The following is a 23,463-nucleotide window of genomic DNA, read 5'->3' as shown; positions in this document are numbered from 1 at the left end:
TCTTGTTTTATTAGCTTATGGTACATAGTGTGCATCTATATTTTAAAGCTAAAATTTCACTGAAAATAAAAATTAAACATCAAAATTCATTGAGAAGGAAAATTAATTCTTGTGGTGAGCATCAGAGGAGCACTAACCACTGCATCCTCTCACTTGCACATTCAAAATTCGGCTGACTTTATTTCAAAGCATTTTTGAAATTGTGTAGCAATCTAAGTATCTGCTACTGATTTTCTATATTACTTGTTTTCTGAACATGAACAGTGTACACATAAAGCATATTGAATGCAAATAGTTATTTATAAGAGTTAATATTTTTGTTAATTTTCGATATTTTTCTTATGTAAACTTAAAAGTAGAATTACTTTTAACTTAACCATTTTTAGCTTAATTCTTTTTTATTTTAAACTCAAATTACATGTATTTTTTAAAATAAAAATATGTTGAAATGATAAAGAAAGAAGTCCCAAAATTCAAAAACAATGCATTTACTCTAAAAAATGAACATATTACACATGTGCCTTTAATCTTTACGTAAAGAAAATTTTTCTTCTACCATGCCATCCTTCCTGATAATGATCATGTATACGCTATCACCGCAATAAATGTCTCTTTCAGCAGCAGAAATGAAAACATCTTTCATAATGGTAATAGCTTTATCAAGAGTAAATCGTGGAGGTTCAGTTACTCCATCAATGTTTTTAAGTCCAATCTGAAATTGAATTAAAATATTAATATTTTCATAATAAAATTCTAGCTTTTGTGCCAACACACATTTTCTGAATTACTAAACAGTTCTTTATCAGCTCAGATCAAAGAACAAACAATTTTTTGAACAACTTTTCTTCTCTTCGGCATTGAATTCTTAAGCCCTGCTCATTTTCTCTCTAACTTGTTTTACATTTGTGTAAGATTCCCACATGCACCTTTCATCTAAATATTTGCATGTAAATAAAAACAAATTTTATATCTTCATTTTACAAAATATGTTCCTAATGCTCATTGTTAAAATTCTTTTTACCTTCACATTTAAGACCCATGCTATTGTATTGTAATGTGGAGTACAATAGCACTTTGATGATTTTTTAAAAATCATTTGTTATAATCCATTTATAAATGAGCTAGTGAAAAATTATATACATTCAACAATTGAGGCAGTGAGAAACAAAGGGATGTAAGTCGACTATTTAAAGTTCGAGTACAGTATTTTCCTACTTATTAACCACAGCGGGGAATAATACGCAGGTCCAAATATCGGCCTGAAGAAAAAAAATCTTTGTATAACCCGCGGATAATACTACAATGTAAAAAAAGTATAATTTAACATACAATTTTAGCAACTAAATTGAAAACGTGAAGAAGTAATAACTTTTAAAGTTTTATCAAAATTAATCTAAAAAATAACAATTTCCTCTTGAAATTGTTCATAATACCTTAATTACTTAAAGACAAAGAGCAAATGTCTAATCTTGTGATAATGAATTCGTCAGTAACTGTATGTTTTTTATTTTACATAGCCTGAATTATGTAAAAGGAACATTCAAGCTATGTAAAATAAAAAACCTACAGGTAGCAAAAGAACGTTCAAGCTATGCAAAATAAACAATATACAATCAGCAAAACGTTCTCTATTGGTGAATCCTACTGTAAATATTGAGGTTCAATGCATTGTTGTTGGAAAAAACAATCTGCACTTCATTAGTGTTACACTTTTTTAACAGATAATATGCAGATTATGTGCAGAAAATACGGTAAATTGGGTTTAAATTTCAGATCCTAGGTAGGCTTTCATTGAAAACAAATTCTAAATCATCCTGTACATACCACACACAGCAGCACATGGGTGCAAGACCTTCCGTCTCAGGACGGATTTCCGTCTTGGGCATAAGTTTCGAGACGGAGGTCCGGACGGAAAGAAATTCGATGACTTTCCTTCAGTTTTTATTCAAAAAAGAAACATTGAGTGTTTGAAAAATATGCTTTAATATATTACTGTGCGGTTCCATAACCACGAATTTACATCGACATTCTCTCGATTTTCCGACATGGACTTGTTTTGTTTGAAACATGCTTTTGGAGGAGTGGCTATTAGACTCGCGCTGTTTAACTTTTTTTTAGGTTGCTCTGTTATTTCCAACTCACTGCATTGCAGACCGCTGAGTTGCTGACTATTCTCCCTGATTTATCGAATTTACCGCCTCTATTTGAAAATTTAGCTTTTTCCCTTTCTATTTTCGATCATCCTTTGGGTTTTTTTTTTTTTTCAATTGCGGTTTTTTTTGTTTTTGCAACAAAAGTCTTATTGTTGAATCTGAATCACCGATTAAGAGTGATTGCTGACGGGATGAAATGTTTACGCCACAGCAAAATGCGTCCACATACCAGCAGTGTTGCCAGATTGGGGGAAATTTCCCCATTTTGGGGAAATCTGGTGCTCTCTGGGGAAATTTTGGGGAAATGGGTTTTGAGGGGAAAAATTTTTCCTTGGGGAAAACCTGGGGAAATTTTTTTTTTCGTATTTAAATTTGCGTCTTGATATCTAGTAGTAACATTGCTTGTATCAAACAGCGTTGGTTTAGCTTTGCTCAACTTGATAGAATTCGCATTAATAGTTCTGCGTGAGTAACTAGTTGATACGTGAAACAGGCAAAAATAAGTGTGATGAAGAATGTTCTTAGATAAATGTATACAAAAATCATAGTTTAAATGTAGATCCAGAAGCAGAGTAAGTAAATGCAAGTAGAAAAAAAATATTTGGTTATTTCTTATCTCTCAGTCAGGGGCTTGTATTTATGACTAGTAGCACCCGCACGGCTTTGCCCGTAGTAGAAAATTAAAAAGGTATTTTGGTTCCCCTCTATATTTACAAATAATGCATGATGAATTTCTCGCCAATTGTTTTGCCCACGTCACGGTTCCGCATTATGATAACTTGGTAATTTAGTCGTCCATTGTATGATAATTTTGCTAGGGAAAATGTTCTTAAAATTAGAATAGAAAAGGAACAAAATTGAATTTTCAAAAAATCGTTTAAAGGTGCACACTCCCATGCTACAAACAAATTCTTTGCCAAATTTCATGAAAATCGGTCAAACGGTCTAGGTGCTATGTGCGTCACAGAGATCCTGACAGAGAGAGAGAGATACTTTCAGTTTTATTATTACTAAAAAAAAAAAGATAAAAGATAAAAAAAGACAAAAAAAAAAGCGGAAATGGGAAGAAAAAAAAAGTTGGGGAATTTTATAAGAAAATTTGGTTATTTGGGGAAAAAAAATTTTTTCAAGAGACAAAAATATCAGAGGAAGTCGACTCATTTTATGAAAACATTAGTGGAAAAACAATTTTTGAATTTGGGGAATTTTGATAGAAAACATTGCTTTTTGGGGGAAAGTTGGTAGGGAATTGGGGAAATCTAGATTTGACCATCTGGCAACACTGCATACCAGGCAAAATGGGAACCATCAGGGACTTTAAAGATTTTAATAAAAATGGGAATTTTGGAAAGAATGGGGGGGGGGGGAGATTTCAAGCTGGTTTAAAACACTGATAGGCAACTCTTCTTGCATTTTTGACATGTTTCTGGTAAAATATTCTAAGACTTGAGGAATCACTGAATTCCTCTTTCAATCTAACACTCACTAGAATGGAAATATGGGGGGGGGGAGAGAAAAGGAAACGAGAAAAATAACGGGAGCACGAATTTGTGAAAACACGCTGCTCTTCCAAAGATGGTTTGTCCGCAAACTAACCCACAATACTGAAGTCCAAGAACGTTTGTATTTTGGACAATCTAAGAGGGGGAGGGGGTGGGGCTACTCAAGGGCTCCATCAGGGCCTGATTACAGCACAGGCCAACTAGGCCTGGGGCCCCATCTTCCTAAAAGGGGCCTCAAATTCCCTAAAGAATTATGCATAATAATTAAAAATAATAATAACTTATTAATCGCAAAAAACTTCCTTAAAGGATAATTTTTATTCATTCTGCTATTAGCGAATTTACTATGTCACAACTATGAGGGGCCCTGAAGGGATTCATAAATGCACATGGTTAATGATTTACATAAAAAAAATTCTGGGATAGACAAAGAGGCCCCAAAAATGAATTCCAATGGGGACCAAACCTGTAACCACGCTATATAGACTCTTCGGGGAGCCTTCAAACTATTGTGGGCCTAGGGCCTCACTTTTAGTTAGTCGGGCCCTGGGCTCCATAATAAAATATTGAAAAACTGAATTGAAAGTCATTTTTGAAGCTAGAAGTGGTTTGGGATTTTTCCTCTGCAAACTCATAAAAATTTAAAAGTCAAAAATGTTTAAGCTGTCTTTAATGATGTAAAAGTGGGGAGGAAGAGGTTTTAAAAAAAATCGGAAACTGGAGTCTTAAAAACCATAATTTAGGCAATCTTTGGTGAATTGATGAAATAGTTTTGGTGTTCTAACCTGAAAATATTTTGTAGCTGAAGTATTAAAAACTATTTGAGGCTATCCTTAAATTTCTTAATAGAAAGGGAATTTCGGACTTCTCCCGAAAAGTAATTGTAATTGAAGTCTTAACACTTTTAGGCTGTCTTTGGCAATGTCAAGAGGGGGGGGGGGGCTCTCTTTAGGTGAAATTCCGAAACTGGAGTCTAAAAGTGAACCTTTACACCATCTTGGGGTTCGGGGTCCCCCTACCCCGAAAAAAATTCAAAGCTAAAGCATTCAGAACTCAGCTTTAGATAATCTTTGAGGGACTTAAGAAGAGGGAATTCAAAGACTTTCTCTCAATAAATTTTAGATCTTAAATTCTTAAAACTTCGGTGATGAAAAGGGGGAACCGCAAGTTAAAGTCAAATTTAGCGAACTTAGGGGATGGAGTTTGGGGGGGGGGGGCTCTCTCCCCCGAAAATTTTTCTATGCTGAAGTATTTTAAGGCTATTTTGGCATTTTTTGAGTGAGTTAAGAATTAGGGAATTCGAGGGTCTTTCTCGGAACATTTTCGAAATTGAAGTATTAAAACTGGTTTGTCTTTGGCGATGAGAGGAGGGGAGTTGCTCTTACAATAGAAAAATAAATCTTAAACACAAACTTACACTGCCTTTAATAAACATAAAGAGAGGGGGGCGGGTATTCCGCCGCCCAGCCCGAAATATTTCAGTTTCTAAAATTTTTAATAGCTCTGTTTTGGACTATCTTTGGATGACTTAAGGGGGAAGGGAATAGGAAGCTTCTTTCAAAAAGTTACCGAAATTATAGCATAAAAACATTAAGGCGGTCATAAGTCATGTTTATAGGTTTGGGTACTGTTCCTAGAAAGGAAAATGTAGAAAATAAAGCCTTAAAACTCAAATGTAGGATATTTGTGGTGAATTCAGAAAAAGGGGTTCGGGAAAAAAAGGAGTTCTTCCAAAAAATTTTCGATGCTGAAGTATTTAAAACGCCATTTTAGACTATATTTGAGTGCCTTTAGAGGGATGTGATTTCGGGGGCCCTCCCTGGGATGAGGATTCAGTTCCCCTATTGCTTTTTTAATTATTGCAGGGCTCATAGCAAGTAGGAAAAAATATATAGGAGTTTAAAAGGAAAAATATAGGAGTTTGATAGCAAAATATATAGGAGTTTAAAAGGGAAAATATAGGAGGTTTGTAGAAAAATATATAGGAATTTCGAAAAAGTGTAGCATCTAATACGTTTGGAGCACTGTATAAAAAAACAGAGCGCCAGTATCAATACAATTCTATTTTGCATGAGTCACAGATGTGAGAACAAATGAATTTTTGTACCCACCGTCGCTAAAATTAATCATGCTTGTTTAAGACAATTTTAATTCAATTAAGCAAAATTGTGCGTGTGTTTTTTTTTAACATAGAATTCTATATACAATTTCAGAGAACTTCCGAGATATCATTAGAAGTATACCTTGCACCTAAAATATCCATTATCTGATAATTTTAAGAATTTAATTGCAAAACAGTATGAAAAAGCAATTACAAAACTTAGATTTTAACTTATGCGCTTCGAAAAATGCATCTCTTTTTAATTGCAAAAACTAGGTAATAATTAATTTAAACATTCTTTTTTCAATGTCATTAATCTACCCGTAGTCCTTGGTATTGGTACCTCATCGTTTCAATGCTCACACTAACAATGAAAAATCCCATCGACTCCATGTCTCGAGACAATTGTTACAAAAATTGTTCAACACTCTGCCTCCCCTTTGTTTCACTATTTACAGAAAAAAAAAAAAAAACTTATTTTACTAAACAAAGTCAAAGAAAAAAAGACTGCTCTAACGCATCACGTTTGTTGGGGAGAGAGAGAGGAATGGTCAGTCTCATACGCTTGATTCATTTAAGTGGCATGTTTGATTCAAATATGTTTAATGTTAAAACTAGATTTCATTTCTTTTTTGAGGAATTGATTCATTAAAGTGGCCGATTCAATTACCCGTCACTCACTCTAATGACATTATCCATAACTTACAGTTAATGTGTATGTATCTAAATGTATACACATGTATCAAGTTTGAATTTGACCTAATCTGCCAAACGAAAAGTGTGCTAGAAGAGCCCAAGTGGAGCATACTGGAGGTTTATACTCTGATTTGAAACAGATAAGTAACTTTTAATTTAATAACAGAACTATCCATTATCCTCTGCAATTTGTAATTGTAACCGAGTAGACAGAAAAAAATGAGGCAAAAAAAAAATTCTGAGATGAGGACCAATTTATGAAATTTTTTGAAAATCTCCATACAAAATGGAAAAATATAGGAATGTTTTTCCATGGATACATATTTGAAAAAAGCAGACAAAATCCTATAAAATGACACTAATTTCATTGAGATAGTTACATTTTTTCAGCAAGCTACAAGCTTTGAAACATTTGAAGTACTCAAAGTTGAATTGGTACCAAAATCTATACCGGGCATTTTCAAAAACAATCGTTTGAGCTACAATCGGTCAATTGAACTACATGTAAGATTATATGTGACCAAATTAAAAGCTTTAAAAATCTTTACAGCAGTACACTTAAAGTTAACATGTTATACTATTAAAATTAAAGTAAACTCATTAAAAGAATTAACTGAAAACAAGTTAAAAGTTACAAGTAAAGCCATCTATATTTTGTATGTTTCATAAAAATAATCAAACAGAAGTGTAAAACATATACCAAAATTAAAGATGTAAGAGTGCAAAGTGCAGAGGAGAAAAAAAAAAAAAAAAGGATCAAAGGTTTTGGATTTTTGGGTAGCATTTAACATCCGACAAAAAGAAATATAGGAGTTAGTGAGAAAATATAGGAAATATAGGAGAATATCTGACAAATTGTAAAAATATAGGAGATATAGGAGAACTATGAGCCCTGTTATTGAATGTTGGAAACTTTCTCTTTTAAAAAATATATCTACTTCACTGAAGTGTTTTTTTATGGCTAATTTCACCACCTGCTATCTTATAAAAGAATTCTTTTTCATAAGAAGACTGTGTGAGGGAATGGTGCCAGTTTATTATAATTAGTCGCGCATACCCTTCCCCCACCTTTCCTTCTTTTCTGGTTTGTTGGCGCTACTTTCGGTAGACTTTCCAATCATAACAGAATTATGTTGCAAAAATGAAAATCCTATGTCCCAAACGATTTTGTTGCTGCAATAAAAATGCTTACGATTGTCAAAAAACTAATGACGGGGAGCACCGAGCGCTTTTACCCCTAACATTATCCAACATAGTCTAAAATTGCGTTTTTGGAACTTTAATTTCCAAATATTGCCGAAGGAGAACTCCTGACTCCTGAACTCCATCCCTTCGATAATGCATTCAAAAAGCGTATAAACGTTATAAAAAGAATTTCGTTTCTAAAGCTTTAATTTCAGGGAGAGTTCTGAGCGCCCCACCCCCTCTTTCTCTAATATTTTTAAAGGTTGCCCAATATTGTGATTTTGGGACTATCAGTTTGAAAAAATTGATGTAAGAGTCCCTGAACCCTGCCCCCTTTCCCTGAACTTTACCAAAATGGCCTACCATTGCATTTTTTGGACTTCAATTTAAAAAAAATTCTGGGGGAGGACCCATAGACCCCCGTCATTGGCGGTTTTTAGGTTTTTGGAATTATGATATCAAAACACTTAAATATTACAATTTAAACTAAGTTCGTGTTGTTAGAAAAGTCAGAAGCTTAAAATTCAAATCAAACAGATTCCAAAACTGACATATTTAAAATCTTTAACATTTATACACTAATATTTCTTTAAACACACATGTTTGGAGAAGAGGGGGGAGGGGGGAGCTGAAAATATTTTCCATCTTGAACACATCACCAAACTTGCACCCATGCAGCAGCACCTACTAAGGCTACTGGTACTATTTCTTGCTCCAGAGCAGAGAAGAGTTTCTCCTATCACTTGTAGTATGAATTATGTATGAATTTTTTTATTTTAATCATAATATATAGCATATAGATACAAAACAAGTTATTTTCCCCCTTTAAAGGGCTTTTTTTCCCTTTTCTGAGGGTATTAAAAATATAAAAAAGAAAACAAAAACATAAAAAAATAACTTTTAGAAGATAAAAGTAGCGCACAAACCTTCCAAACAAAGGGAAGCATAGCTAAATATGATTTTATTTCCATAAACTCAGACTGAAAATATTTGAAAATAAAATTGTAAAAATTAGAAAGGTGGAAGATTCAAAAACATTTAAACTCTTTTAGTCTCTGGTATTTGCAACAATTTTCATGGTACAAATGGAAGGCAAATCTTGCGATAAATGAATTTCAATCAATGCAGTGCTCAGTGAGGGGATTAAAAAATTCATCAACTGAAAAGGTAAAATACCACAAAGAAAGATCAGGAAGTCATAAGATTGATCACCCAAAAATTTTACTCAAATATCAAAACAAACTTTTTTTTTTTAAGTAAAAGAAATTTATTAAGAATATTTAAAAAATCAGGAGAGTTTGCAACTCTGATCATGTAAAGCTTTAAAAATTTTAAACATTTCTGTTCAAAACTGCCATTTTGGGAGGTTTTTTTAAATAATAAGGCAAAAATCATAATTAGTGATTTTTTATTTAAATAGCCCCCAAAAGAATTATAACTTATACAAAATGAAATTACACTTCATTTACTGAAATTACAAAAAATTTAACATTTAACAAAATTTATAGGCATCAAACAGGATGGTTTTTGTAAAGGAAAGCCACAATGCTTACTTTTTTTCTTTTTTTTTAAATGAGATCGGCAAATTTGTAAAAAATTTTAGGGACTTAACAATAATAGTTTAAAAAACTAAAAAAACACACTTTCATAGCAAAATGAACTAAAAAATGAAAAATAATCTTTGGATGATAGTAGTTGACCAATCACTTAATTTTAATGTAATACAAAAAAGCGTGGGGTGCTGTCTATTTACATTTTTGCATGGACAACAAATGGAAGAAATTCAAGATAACTTATAAAGAAGCCCCCCACGCTGCTTTTTTGTATTACATTAAAATTAAGTGATTGGTCAACTATTATCATCCAAAGATTATTTTTCAATTTTAGTTCATTTTGCTATGAAAGCGTGTTTTTTTAGTTTTTTAAATTGTATTTTATTTTCTTCTTTTTAGTTTAACTTGTTTTACGAAAAAATATTCATTTCAACATTGTTCAAAATCTCTTACATTCATGAAATTTGCCCAAAAAAAGCGACTAAAGGTCTCGGGTGGCATTCGAAACGTGGTCTCTCGAACTCCAAAAAGAGCAACTGTACCCCTTAAAGTGTAATAGACGAGCTCTAAAAACATTCAACTTCGCTGATAAATTGCCTGTGGAGTAAATGTCTAATCCAGCTAGTCCATCTCAGTCATTGATGTATGTGTGCGGAAATCATATCTACATTACTTTGAAAATTTGAGATGCATTTGAATAAAAGTTTTTTTCAACAATGGTCTGATCAGCAATGAATTTCCAATTGAAGGCTCACCTAAATTTTGGCATGAAATTAGTTAAAAACAATTATATTTCATGTTCTAATTACCTTGGAGCATTGGAACAAATTCTGTCTGATGCAGAAAAATTAAAGATTTTTGTAGATATTTCAAAATAATTTTTTGAAGCATTTTTTAATGTATTTTTTTTTTATTTTTCCTTTTTCACATTGTTGGATATATGCCAAAATATTGATTAAAATTGGAGGAAACTAACAATTAAAAGAGTTAATTAATTAATTTGATTATAGAATATTGCATTGTCATCGAGTCTGAGGTCAGGTTCCAAATTTCAAAAGAATCTGATTGCAGGAAGTGGGCGAAATTTGAGCTGCAAGATTCCGTTACAAGATACATATATACATACATACAGGTGAAGCTAAGAAAAGCGTGTTAAAAAGGGATTTTTAGGCAAAAAAACAACCAGTTGGCAACCCACAGTTAGTATGAAACAAATATTGAGGTCAATGAATTTCCTATTAACAAGGTTTAACTGTACACCATTTTTTTTTAAATAAAGTATTTACAATGTTCATAAGCGTCAGTCTCTTCCCTACCTCTGATACCGATAGATTTTAGGTTACAATGAAATGGTCAATATTCAAAGAAGGCAAACTTACCTGATTATCTAATAATGGCTGTAACAACTGAGCTGATGATCCTACAGAAACATAATTTGATGTATCTTTATGTCCAATTGAATCATAGGAGTACACTCTTCCAACACCTGAGAAAAAAGAAACTAGTTATTTTATGAAAAGTTGATATAGTGGAAGTTGAATGTTTGATTTTAGTAAAAATAATTCCTCAAATATCCTTATTATTCAACAGGAAACATTTTCAGTAACTCAAAATGCTCTTAGTTTAAGTCAAAGTTTTTACACTGAGAACCTTCTAGTTCTTAGCCCAGAGCAAAAACTTCGTTTTGTGAACTTGGCCGGGGTATCTACTTACTATTACTGAAAAAGATGAAGATAAAAATACCACCAGAGCAATGATAGGGAATATATTTTGTGTTTGCTTAGAAAAGCCCTCATTCAAAATTCTTATCATGATTACTATAAAACTTTTATGGGTACCATCTTCTTTAACTAGTACGTTCTGGCCATCCTATGAATTCCGATCCTTCCTCATGCTTGATGAGGAAGCAATGCTCTGAGCAATAAGAGAATTATGCACAAAAAAACTTGACGACCATCCCAATTTTCAAATGATCCCAAAAGCAAAGCAAACAACGAAAATTGAAAATTATTTTAAAAGCCTTGCTTGAATTGATTATACTTTATTTGTTAAATAACATAAGATGGCAACAACTAAAAATTTTTAATTATTGAGATATTATTTCCGATCATTTCCCAACAATTAAAATTACACGAAATACAGACGACAGTCTATTACGATTTATTTTTCTAATCGTTGCATTAATAAAGCTATTTTTATTAGCACAAAAAAAAAAAAAAATCAGCCCCCCTTGGAGCTATTGGCGCCAAAATTGAACCACTGCCTGTTTACATATAGGTTCACATTTATTCCAAATTTTATCCACAACATAGCACTTGCAACGAAAAAGATTGTTCAATTGCACCATTTCCTTTTCAGCTATTGACACCAAAAAAGAATCAGCTCTTGTACCCTCTAAAGGCTACTTGAAGATAAATTTTGTTTAACTCTGTTCATTATTTCTTGAGATAGAGCACTCCCTAATGAGGGCAAAAAACGTTCAATAGCTCAAATTTTGTTTGACTCTGCCAGTTACTTCCTGGGGACAGAAGGCAGGCATAACTCGAGAAAAGCTCTATTGCTCCACCTGTTTGGAGGAATTCATGCTAAAAACTAATGGCCACAAGTTCACATAGGGGTACATATGTGAACCAAATTTCGTTCAATTTCATGCGGTAGTTTTTGCTATGGAGCGGCCACAAAAAAACAGTCACATGCACACAGACATTTTCCAAAAATGGTCGAAATGGTCTCGGCACATTTCAAAACGTTCAAATTCGTCAAAAATTTGTACGAAACCAATACTTCCTTCTATATATTAAATATAGAAGTAAGTAAAAAAGGATTTTATATTTAATCATTTAAAGATTTCATGACATGAAATTTTCAGAGTTTTTTTACATAAGTTTTTTTATATTTTAAGAGCAAATATGTCAAGCAAAGGTACAGTCTGACTGCCGATGAGATGAAAAGGCAAACATCTACAAGACTGTACTGTAGTTTACAGGTAGAAATAATACATCTATTAGTTTTCAGAGATGCCAGCTTTTGCAGATGTGTGTTAGCCTCTAAATTAAGCAGAGTCACATTGAAATTAACCGAGCACATGCATCAAATTTTTACTTTTCCCCCTCACTCAGATAAACTCTTCGTAATTGGACGCTTGCCAATTCATCTCCTCTGTGGGCAGACTGTATAGGTCCTAAATTCGAGGCTATGAGCAGAACCCGATAATACAGACAAACATGCAAATGCTGTTTGCAGGAAATTTTCAAAAATTGCAGATAGTTATGATATTTTTCTATAAAAAGTTCTTGATTTACCCAAGTTTTACTCAAAAGTATGTCTTGATGTTGTTGATTGAGAGGCAATAGTTTGTTGCTTATAAAAGTGACTCATTTATTATTAATCATTATGTTTTAGCTATCATGCTTGTTTTAGTTGCATATAACATTATATTTTTGTTGTTAAAGACAATAATGGACAGGAGGCACATAACATTTTCTTTTTTTGAAGAAAAGTCAGAAAACTGTTTTACATTTGAGGCAGTGAGAAGCAAAGGGATGCAAGGGGCAAAATTAAAAATTTGGAGATAACCAGTACACATGGTAGGTGAACCTCTCCTCTGTCTTGGGGTAAGAGATAGTACTAGTAGCAGGGGCGCCAACTTGCAAAAATCATTGGGGGGGGGGGGGGGGGGGCTGGCCCAGTCATCACCGGGGGTTTAGGGGGTTATGTAATCCCATGGAGGTTCCCCCCCCCCCAAATAAAGGTCGATTTTTGTGCCTTGAAAATGCCAATTTACATATTTTCTGGTGTGTATAATTTAAAAAACAAGCAGTATGTGGCATGGTGGTTTCAAAGTAAAACAATCCAAAAATTGGTATACAAATTTTTCTGGTTCAACTAGATCATGTCACTTGTCTTAGTAAGAGACATTTTTTCGTTCTATTTTATGGGGAGTCATGCAGTGCCGTAGCTAGGCATGGAAAAGGTAGGGCGCTTGACTTACATTGAAGGGCATTGCCAGAGACGCCGACTTTAAAAATATCGGAGGAAAGGGGGCATGCCGCAGGAAATTTTTTAAATTTGAGATGAAAAATAGTGAGTTTTAAAGTTTTTTTAAAATCATATAATCAACATTAGAACCTTGAAAACTCGACAAGCCCGACACATATTTTTTGGCTTCGAAAAACGGAAGAAATAAATAAACACACACAATATTTTTGTAAAAAGGAAATTTAATTTACGCATGCTTTTTAAGACCAGTTGTTTTTACATTAGTGATATCAGCTAACATATTCAAGTGTAAACGCAGTCTCTCAATGTCTAGGTCATTTTTGAAAAACTCAGTTGATTTTTCAAAATTTTCTCTTCTCTTTCACCTCTGTTTAATAAAAGCAAGCACTCTTGTTCAACTGCAATGACCTGTGTGCGTCCAGTTGATGTAAATCGCCCAATAATGCAAAATTGCACCATTTTACAAACCTCAATGTATATTGCCTTGTAGTACAGTCAACTCCCGTCTTACGCGAGGGATGCATTCCAAGACCTCTCGCGTAGGTCGAATTTTCGCGTTTTGGGAAAAGGGTATGTGTAAATTTTTTTATAAACGTACCCAATTATTTTAGACACTTGTGTAAACACCCCCTCAAACTGTTAAAAACCATCTCTTAACTAACTGTACATTACTGTCTCTTACATACAGAACTGAATGTTTACTTGTATTTAAAAAAAACGTTTTATTCAACATAAAATACTGCTACGATGTACAAAATCAATGATTAATGGGAAAGAAAGAAAAAATAAACCAGTATACGGTAGACACAGTATATAGTAAGAAAAGCAAATGCATCTTTAGTTGTACTGTACAGTCGATCAATTAATGATATTCGTACACAATACATGAGCAGTTTCCATTTTCATAAATTTTTGCAAGACACTACTCGGTGAATTTTTACGGATTTCCTTTTCTTGACTTGTAATTGTATGTACGGAAGAATCACTCATACCTAATTCTCGTGCTACCTTCAACGCACTTTTTAGTTGACCATCAGCTTTTCAAGAAGCTCTAGCTTTTCTTTAATTATCATGAAACTTTCTCTTTTTATTTTCACAAACTTTAGATGAAACAGCGCTCTTAGGTGTCATTATATTTCATTAACTTTCGCATTTAAAATAAAAAGGGAACTTCTACTCTCAGCAATGCTAAAAGGATAAAGATCCATTCATGAAAAAAAAATTTTTAGTAGCCAATAACAAAGCTGATACGAACACACCACAATTCCCTTCCGAGAATTTTCGTGTTGCGGTGAGGAATTCGCGTTAGGTCTGAATACTGGAGAAAAAATCGTGTTATAGCTATTTCGCATAAGTAGCGCGAGTCAAATGTTTTCCTTTGGGATTTTGAAAGTGTGCGATGAGCTGCCTTCATTGTTTTCATACTTCTTTGGTACACGTCGATTCCGAGGAAGGGAAGGATCATCATTTTGTGAAGGTTGTCTTTTAAACACGATTTCCAAAAGTATTCAAAACTATCACGCCTCCCATTTTATATACAAATCAAACTCTCATATATATATTTTTCCAGATCAGCAACACTTAGGTGAGCGCGCCGCAGCGCTGCCCACCGGCAACAGACTTGACCCGTAAGTTCGCGCACTGGGACAAATTTTTACAGTACTCGCAGCACTGTAACACTATCATCATTCGCACCACTCGTTTCCAGTTAACCTGCTTACACAACTGTAATAATTATTTGTTTTAACTCATTACTGAATATATTTTACAAGGTAAACTATCTTCAAACAAGGAAAATAAAAGGTAAATTTTTGAGTTTAGAAAGCATAATGTAACTTATAGTTTTCTTGATTTATTGGGGGGGGGGGGGTGGCTCTGCCCCCTCAAAATTATTTTTGAGGGGGCTCGGGCCCCCTCAAACCCCATGGAGTCGGCACCACTGACTTGTAGCCCTGGTAGTTGCTGCTATACAGCATGATTTTGAAAAAAATTTCAGCGAAAGCCTACCAAGGAGCTAATTTTTAAACGTGTTTTACTCAAAACTTCAAAATTTCCACTTGCATCCCTTTGCTTCTCACTGCCTCATTTTATCTATGTCTGTCTGGCTAAATACACAAACAAAAATAAACATGCATATGGTATGAACTGATAATCACCTCTTATTTTGAAGTTGGTTAAAAACACCACTTTTTTCAACTAAACACAAAGAGAAAAACTTACCATCTTCATCTAATCCAGCAACTATATTAAAAACATAGTATGGGAAAAACCTCTTATAGTAGAGCAATGATGTCATTAGTTGAGAAACAGCAGGAGTATTCATCTCTTTATTATGTTCATGTAAGTACATCTGTAAGTATAAGAAAAAAGCAGAATTAATAATTTTAATTAAAAAGTACAAGCAGAGCTACTTGCATCTTTAAGACGATGTATCATTGTAGTGGTTACTCCTGTACCCATTTGTCCACATTCAAATAATAAAAGCATTTACCTTAAATACATAACATATGCATCTTTATTTTCTATTTAATAAATGATCGAAATATGATATATTTTGATTTTATTTATTTAATACTCCATGTAAGATAGCGTGAAGAAAAACCACAAGTTATGGCAAATTTTACAAAATAATAGTTGATGCAATAACTTTTATGATTAAAAAAATGTGAGTGTTTAGCAATTTTATGCACACAAATTATTACATATTAATATTCATGGTAACAAGTCAAAATACCTCTAAGCCAATGAAACCAAGCATGTTCACTTTATCACCTATCAAATTTCTGAGGAAACTAATAGAAATGTTCATCTTCAAAAGCGATGTACTTATCGACAAAACTTCTCCATAAACCTTTTCAGTTTACTGAATAACAATAAATAATTTTGTTGAGATATGTGGTTGTAGTAGCAATTGAACATATGAGCAAATTGTAAAATTTAAATGCATTCATGATTTATTGTTTCAGAAAAAAATTTTCTTCAAAGTAGTTCTCTAGTAATATATATATATATATATATATATATATATATATATATATATATATATATATATGGCTCTCCTCTGATATGCCCCCCTCTTGGCGAGATTTTAATTTTTCGCTCGATACGAAAATCGCCAATAAGGCGATAACTTGGCAACCCTGGTTTTGCAACTTGAACGCTGGAAAGTAGTTTCTCGAAGTCTGTCTTTTTGCACGTGTGTGTATGGTAGGAGGTAGGTGCAGTAATTTAGTAATCAGGAGGTAGGTGCTCATATGTTCCGCTCTTAGGGAGATTTTAAGTTGAATACTCTAAAATAAAGTTTCAATTCAAACTTTATTTTAGAGTATTCTTTTTCTTGTTGTTTTTTAATGTTAATTTAGTTGAATTTTCTATTTTAATTATGAGTTCGGTTTGTGATGTTGTCCAAATGTATCAATTGAAATTTTTGAATGAATCTTCTTTTTCTTTTTCGTCAGGTCGTCCAACGTTTGGACGTACCGGAGTCCTAAATAGATTTTTTATATATATATTTTATATTTAAATATTTTTGTAAAGTAATGATAATAAAAAATGGGATAATTTCCCTAAGAGCGGAACATATGTGCACTGCCTCACAAGAGGAAGTAAAAGAAAAGTAAAAAAGGTAAGTGAACATATTTTGAATTATTGTGTTTTTAGTGTGTTTCTGGTAGTTTGTATTTTGGTCTGGTTGGCATTTTTGTAGCACAAAAATGGTGTTAATTTCACATAAAATCTGTGACTTTATTGTATACTGAACGGAGGAGATCTGTGACTTATATCCGACTGTGATGTATATTAAAAGTCGGAGGAATAACGGAGCGAGGTCCTGGCGAGCCCGAGGTCTCATAGTACTTTCGTAATGAGACCGAGGCTGACCGAGGGCTCGTATCCCGGAGAAACAACGGAAAAAAATTAATGCATTAATTTCATTAAATAATTAATGACATAATTTGAATTTTTCCTGTTGGCGCTAAAAAAGCATCGCTAAGAACGATGTATGACATATGACGTCATACATAGTTTTCTTGGCGACGTTTTTTTGGCGCCAACAGGAAAAAGTCGCCAAGAGGGGGGTATATCAGATTTGTTCCATATATATATATATATACACACACACAGTGATCCCCATTTAATCGGGTAACGGTTAAGTGAATATCCCGCTTAAAGGAATATAAATCTGTGGAACAAAAAAAATTCCCATGGCAATAATGTTAAATTTCCCTGCTTTAAGAAATGCGACTTAATAATTACTAATTTTAATCTTTGTCAAAATTTTATTTCCAGCTTCTCAAATCAATGAATTTTAAAATGTGTGGTACTATTCAAGTTTTTGGTTTATGCTTCCTCCTTCATCCATAAACCATTACAGCTAAATTAATAAAAAGCAACGGGATCCAGTGTTAAAACTGCACACGAGCATGCAGTGATGTTGCAAAGATAGGAAATATCGGAAGGTTCAAGTTGAATGCAAAAAATCAAAATCCAGGTGTTCAAATCAGTTTCATCCATCATGAAACTCTCCTGGCAAACAATATGACACATGAGTTGAAGTTACCCACGGTTGACGCAGTAAAAGTCCTCAACTTCATATAATTAAGGCCACGAAATGCTCCTTTCAGAAGACGTGGGGGCAGATCATCACTCTCTTCTTCTTCACAAGGTGGTTTGCTGTTTTTTGAAAAGCAAGGCCCAGCCAAGATTTTAGGTTGGGGTACAAGGTAAAAATTTCTGATGTTTCACGACAAAACAAAGCATACCAGGTTATTTTATGAATTATATATACACCTTGAAAAAAAAGCTTAAAATGGAGGTAGAACATTTGGCCACAATTCAGAACAAAGTTAAAACACTACTTCAAATTCATGAAATGTACTGCCAGCTCAGTCATTCCAGCCGAGGATTGCAGTTTCGTGCTTATTAGCACTCGTAACCAGTCTTGCATAATATAGACGAACGCGCGAACTGTGTTCGCAGAAAATTTTTGGCTCTGCAGAAATTTTTTTCAAACTGCTAAAGGGAATTTTTTAAAATTTCCCAATTTATTTCTCTTAAAACCTTTTTTCAAAATCTTTTTAAAGCACATGTGTGAAAAGAATAATGGTTTTGGCAGTTTTCTTCAGTTGGTGAAAAATAAACACAAACTATATGTTATTGTAAAAAAAAAAAAGAATGATTTAAAGTACTTTTTTTGTCTCTTTCATATTGGAATATAAATTTAATTCTTTATTCAAGGGTGAGCTAGGCAAAATAATTATTTGCAGAAAATTTTCCTGTTAGGATTTGTGTTCGCAGAAAGCTTTTCATTTTATCTAAGTCTGCTCGTAACATACATAAATGCTGGGCTGATGAGTGCTAATAAGCACGAAACTGCTGTCCTCGACTGGAATGACTGAGCTGGAGGTACATTTCATGTATTTCTGCCTTAGCCCTGGCTATAGGACAGAAACTTAGTGAAAAAAAAAACTACTTCAAATTGACTGGCATAGAACAATATGACTAGGTTCGTGATTTGTTGACGCATCAGCAAGAAACTTTCTTCATAAGAAAAATTTATTGATCTCAGGAGCGACTGCTCTTTAAAACTGGGGTTTAGCACCTTTGGACGAAATTTTGCTGTTAGTAAAAAGAGTATACCTAAAAATTTCTGATCACGTCATTCATGAACTGTTACACCACTATTTTTAGCATCGACACTTTCCAAGAACAACGAAATACTGTAGCTAGATCCTTCGACTTAAAAATTTCCTGTAGCTCTTATCATAGAGCTAAACTAGTATGTTGTGGCCATCACGAAACTTTCTTCTATATTTTTCTTTTTTTTCTGATCCCTCCCCATGCTTGACGAGGAAGCAATATTCCCAACAAAAACCAAATTACACATGAAAAAACTTGACGACCATCCCAATGTCTGCATTATTGCAAAAGCAAAGCAAAGAGCCAAAATTGAAAGTTATTTTAAAAGCCTTGCTTGAATTAATTACGAATATTTTATTTGTTAACAAACATAAGGCAACAGTTAAAAATTTTAAATCATTGAGATAATATTTCCGATCATTTCCATACAATTAAAATCACGAGAAATACGCAGACGACAATCTATTACGATTTATCTTTCTTATTGTTGCATTAACAAAGCTATTTTTATTCGCAAAAAAAAAAAAAAAAAAAAAAAATCAACACCTCTTGGAGCGATTGGCGTCAAAATTGAACCAAAGCCTGTTTACGTATGGATTCACATATATTCCAAATTTCAACCAGAACGTAGCATTACTTCTTGAGATAGGGTACTCACAATGGAAAAAAAGAACGGGCGATTGCGCTACCCCCTTTTTAGTTGTTGACACAAAAATAAAATCAGTTCTTATACCCACTAAGGGCTACTTGCCAATAAATTTTTCTTTCATTCCGTTCATTATTTCTTGAGATACAGCAGTCACAATTGACGACAAAAAACGTTCTATAGCTCAACCCCCGTTTGAGTTATTGACACCAAAATTGAATCAGCACCTGTTCCTGTTAATACCAACATATGGACCAAATTTTGTTCGATTCCGCCAGTAACTTCCTGAGGAATAGCAAGCACGCGTAACTCGAAAAACGTCCCATTGCTCCACCCCCCTTGGAGGAATTCGCGCCAAAAACCAATGGGCACAAGTTCACATAGGGGCACATATGTGTACTAAATTTCGTTCGATTTCATGCGGTAGTTTTTGTTGTAGAGCGGCCACAAAAAACTGGTCACACACAGACGTGACACACATACATACACACACACACACACACAGACAGACAGACATTTTCCAAAAATGGTCGAAATGGACTCAGCACACCTCAAAACGTTCGAATCCGTCAAAATTCGAAATTCGAAAATTTGCACGAATCCAATACTTTCTTCTATATATTAGATATAGAAGAAAGTAATAAAAAGCATTAGGAAATGTGAATGGAAAATAGAAAAAGGAGCTAGCTATGTTTTTTAATAGAAATTATACGAAATACAAGAGTGATGCAATTGTCTGAAAAAATCAAAAGGAAGTTATGTAAAAAGAGGAGAATCTTTTCGAATAAATTTTGAAATTGAAGCCAAATTTGCATGAAAAATCAAGTATGAAACTAAATAAGATTTAGATCCAAAAATGAAAAGAAAAGGAAAAAAGACAGAATGGCATTAGAAAATTAGATCCACAAGTTGTTTTAAAACTCCTGTACTAAATAATAAAAGAAAAAAGGATGAAACCTTAACTGATTAATGAAGCAGAAAAGAAGTTGAAGGAATTCTATTATAGCTCAAAAGAGTTGAAATAATTAAAAATATACCTTCATTCTAGCTTCCAACACCCTAGACAAAGTTAATACATCAGCCCAGCAACCTGCTGAGCCAAGAACAGTTGTATTAGACCTAAAGAGGAAAAAAATAACAATGAACCAGGTTTCAAGAAATTCTATTAAAATCTATGAGTCAGACAAAACTTTTGGGCACCAGTTCTTAATTTTCATAGTTTAGACATTATTTCATAATTTCTACCAACTGCATGGATTTACCATCTTTACTGAATTCTATCTTAAATCAACCAACTTTTTGAACTTATAATTTACAGTAACAAATAAATCAGTAGTACTTTCATGCAACAATTAAACAGGACTAGGCAGTTTAGTCTTCATAAAGTGAGAAAAATGCCTTTAGCTACAAAAAGGTGATTTAATAAAAGGGATGGCACCTGCCTTGTCTAGTGGTCAGAAAAGTCTGACTGAGACTGGAAGGCAGTCTTGCATAATATAGACGAATGGGCGAACGGCGTTCTCAGAAAATTTTTGGCTCTGCAGAATTTTTTTTTCAAACTGCTAACGTTGATTTAAAAAAAATAAATAAATAAAAAATAATTTTTTTTTTATTTATTTTTATTTAAGGGAATTTTAAAGAAAATCCCAGAGTTTATTTCTGTTAAAGCCTTTCTCCAAAAGCCTTTTAAAGCACACGTGTAAAAAAAATAATGGTTTTGGCAGTTTTCTTCAGTTGGTGAAAAATAAGCAAACTATATGTTATTGTAGAAAAAATAAATGATTTAAAGCATTTTTTTTGTCTCTTTCATATTTGAATATAAATTTAATTTTTTATTCAAGGGTGAGTTAGGCAAAATAATTATTTGCAGAAAATTTTCCAGTTAAGATTTGTGTTCACAGAAAGCTTTTCATTTTATCTAAGTCTGCTGGAAGGTACGGGTTCAAATCCCAGCTCGGGCACGGACATACTTTCTCTCTCCCGTCCTTGTCTTTTTTCTGTGTTCTGCTGTGAATGGTTGCATGGCCTATAAACGTAACGTGGCCAGATTTTTCAAGCTAAAAATCAGGACACATGACGGGAGGGTAGAGTAGTTTTTTTTTCCACAGGCTTAATATTTTACCTAACAGAAAAATGCCAAGAAATAACTCAAATGTATCAACAAAGAACTCAAGTTGAAAATAATTTAATAGTATTGATGTAAAGAATATTGCATCACACAACGAATTTATTAATCAATATTATTATTTTCAGTTATACTTGCTGTTAGAAGCAATTTTAAGAAGCAAATTCTTGTTACCTTTCAGAAAATCAAGGAAATCCTTGCATGAATAAGAAAAGTTAATTTTAGTTAAAAGAAGACTTTTTAAAGTGGCAACTGATAATTGCGTTTTTTCAGATGTCCAAATTTTATTCACCGAGGAAAATGTTCTTTCAACAACTGCTGTTGTGCCTGGCAAACTGAAACCAAACTAAACAATCTTTGTCAAACAGTCGACTTCAATCGCCTGAGTGCGAAAATGAGTAAATATCTCCACCCATTGCTTATTTCCAGAGACTCCTTCTGCAGCCAATTTAGACGCTTAACAGCTCCTCCTTTTCAATCCAAATCATGGTGGAGGTAGTTCAGCGTAGTAAACATTAAAGAATAACATTTTACACAGCGTTCTTACGTTTACTGACAGCAAAAAATCGAAAAAGCGTTTAAAAAATCTAGATTGTATATTATATTTCTTGTGTGACAGAATTTAAACAAAAAAAGCGGGACTTTTTGGACAAAGCAGGACACTTTGGAGGGACATTCCCACAGCGGGACAGTAAGACAAAAAGCGGGACGTCTGGTCACATTATATAAACGGGAACTTATCGCTTGTGTGTACTGTAGAAGTTGGACTTCACACCAAATTACAGTACAGTTGGAAAAGTGAAGCAGCGCATCTCAAATTGACAGCCTAGCTGGCACACAAAATCAACAATAAAAGGGACCACCAAAATCAATACTGAACAATTCCGTTACAGCAATTAGAAACTGCAGTGTCACCCTTCTTTTTTCGGCTCATCAGTCTGATAGTCATGATAGAGAGTTTCAGACGGATAACCTTATATAGAAGCCAAGTTCCACAAAAACTAAAAATATTTCAACACACCAATGAGAGGCACACAAACAGTACCGCTCCACCTTGAAAAAGTAAAGATAACAATTAAGGCAGAAAGGTACAAATGAGCGCATATGAATGGTATTTGCCAGCAATTCTGCCTTAGCTCTGGCTAAGGTGATTATTTTTACCTTTATACCTTGATTACTCTCTTCTTTCGACGTGGCTACCTCCAATATTTTCAAGTTTTAAGCAAAAGAAAGTAATAGGGATACATTTGGAGCGGGGGGGGGGGATAGTTAAATTATGATGTCACCGAAAAAAAACCTCTTGAATCACAAGTCTACAAAAATTATCGCAAAAAAATACGATTCGTATTTAAGAGATATAATTTAAATATGAAAGGCAAACCACAAAATTGAATAAATCATACAGTTTGAATAACTTAGGCTGATCCCGAGTGTGAATGGAATATCCAGTGCTTAGTCGAGTATCAGATGCGATGACAACATAATCATCCCCAGAAATGGCAACAATACTCCTGAAAGAGAAAGAAGGACTTTTATTCGAAAAGAAGTATCAACCACTATAAACATCCAAAGTTCATAGAAACGTTATTTCCTAGTCAATAGCAAAAGTTTTAAATTATTTACCCTTGGTTATTCTCATAAGGAGAAAAACTCGCTTGTTTAGGCCTTTCGATGAACTGAGTCGATGATCCCAGAAAACTAAATGCATCAAGTGCACTCATTTTGAAACTAATGAACTTAAGCTATAGTCAACAAAATTACAATTTAAGGATCAATTTGATAAAGAAGAAATACGAAAAACTGCAAAGCAAATCCGCTTGTCATCAAACACACGGTTTACAGTTAGCAAATTAAGTACACACGAAT

The 23,463-nt window shown here is 33.5% G+C and overlaps 1 protein-coding gene across 1 annotated transcript; it reads right to left on the bottom strand.

Moving 5' to 3' along the window:
• Positions 1–490: 490 nt before the first annotated feature.
• LOC129221560 (proteasome subunit beta type-1-like) lies at positions 491–23,441 on the bottom strand. Its single transcript, XM_054856055.1, has 6 exons — positions 23,221–23,441; positions 23,001–23,108; positions 20,510–20,591; positions 15,410–15,539; positions 10,570–10,676; positions 491–712 (listed from the first exon to the last, which is right to left on the bottom strand). The coding sequence occupies exons 1-6, from the start codon at positions 23,316–23,318 to the stop codon at positions 524–526; spliced, it is 714 nt and encodes a 237-aa protein (XP_054712030.1). The 5' UTR covers positions 23,319–23,441; the 3' UTR covers positions 491–523.
• Between the last annotated feature and the right edge of the window lie 22 nt (positions 23,442–23,463).

Source organism: Uloborus diversus, chromosome 4 (genome assembly GCF_026930045.1).
Source record: "Uloborus diversus isolate 005 chromosome 4, Udiv.v.3.1, whole genome shotgun sequence".
NCBI lineage: Eukaryota > Metazoa > Arthropoda > Arachnida > Araneae > Uloboridae > Uloborus > Uloborus diversus.
This window is presented reverse-complemented; position numbering and strand designations above follow the sequence as displayed.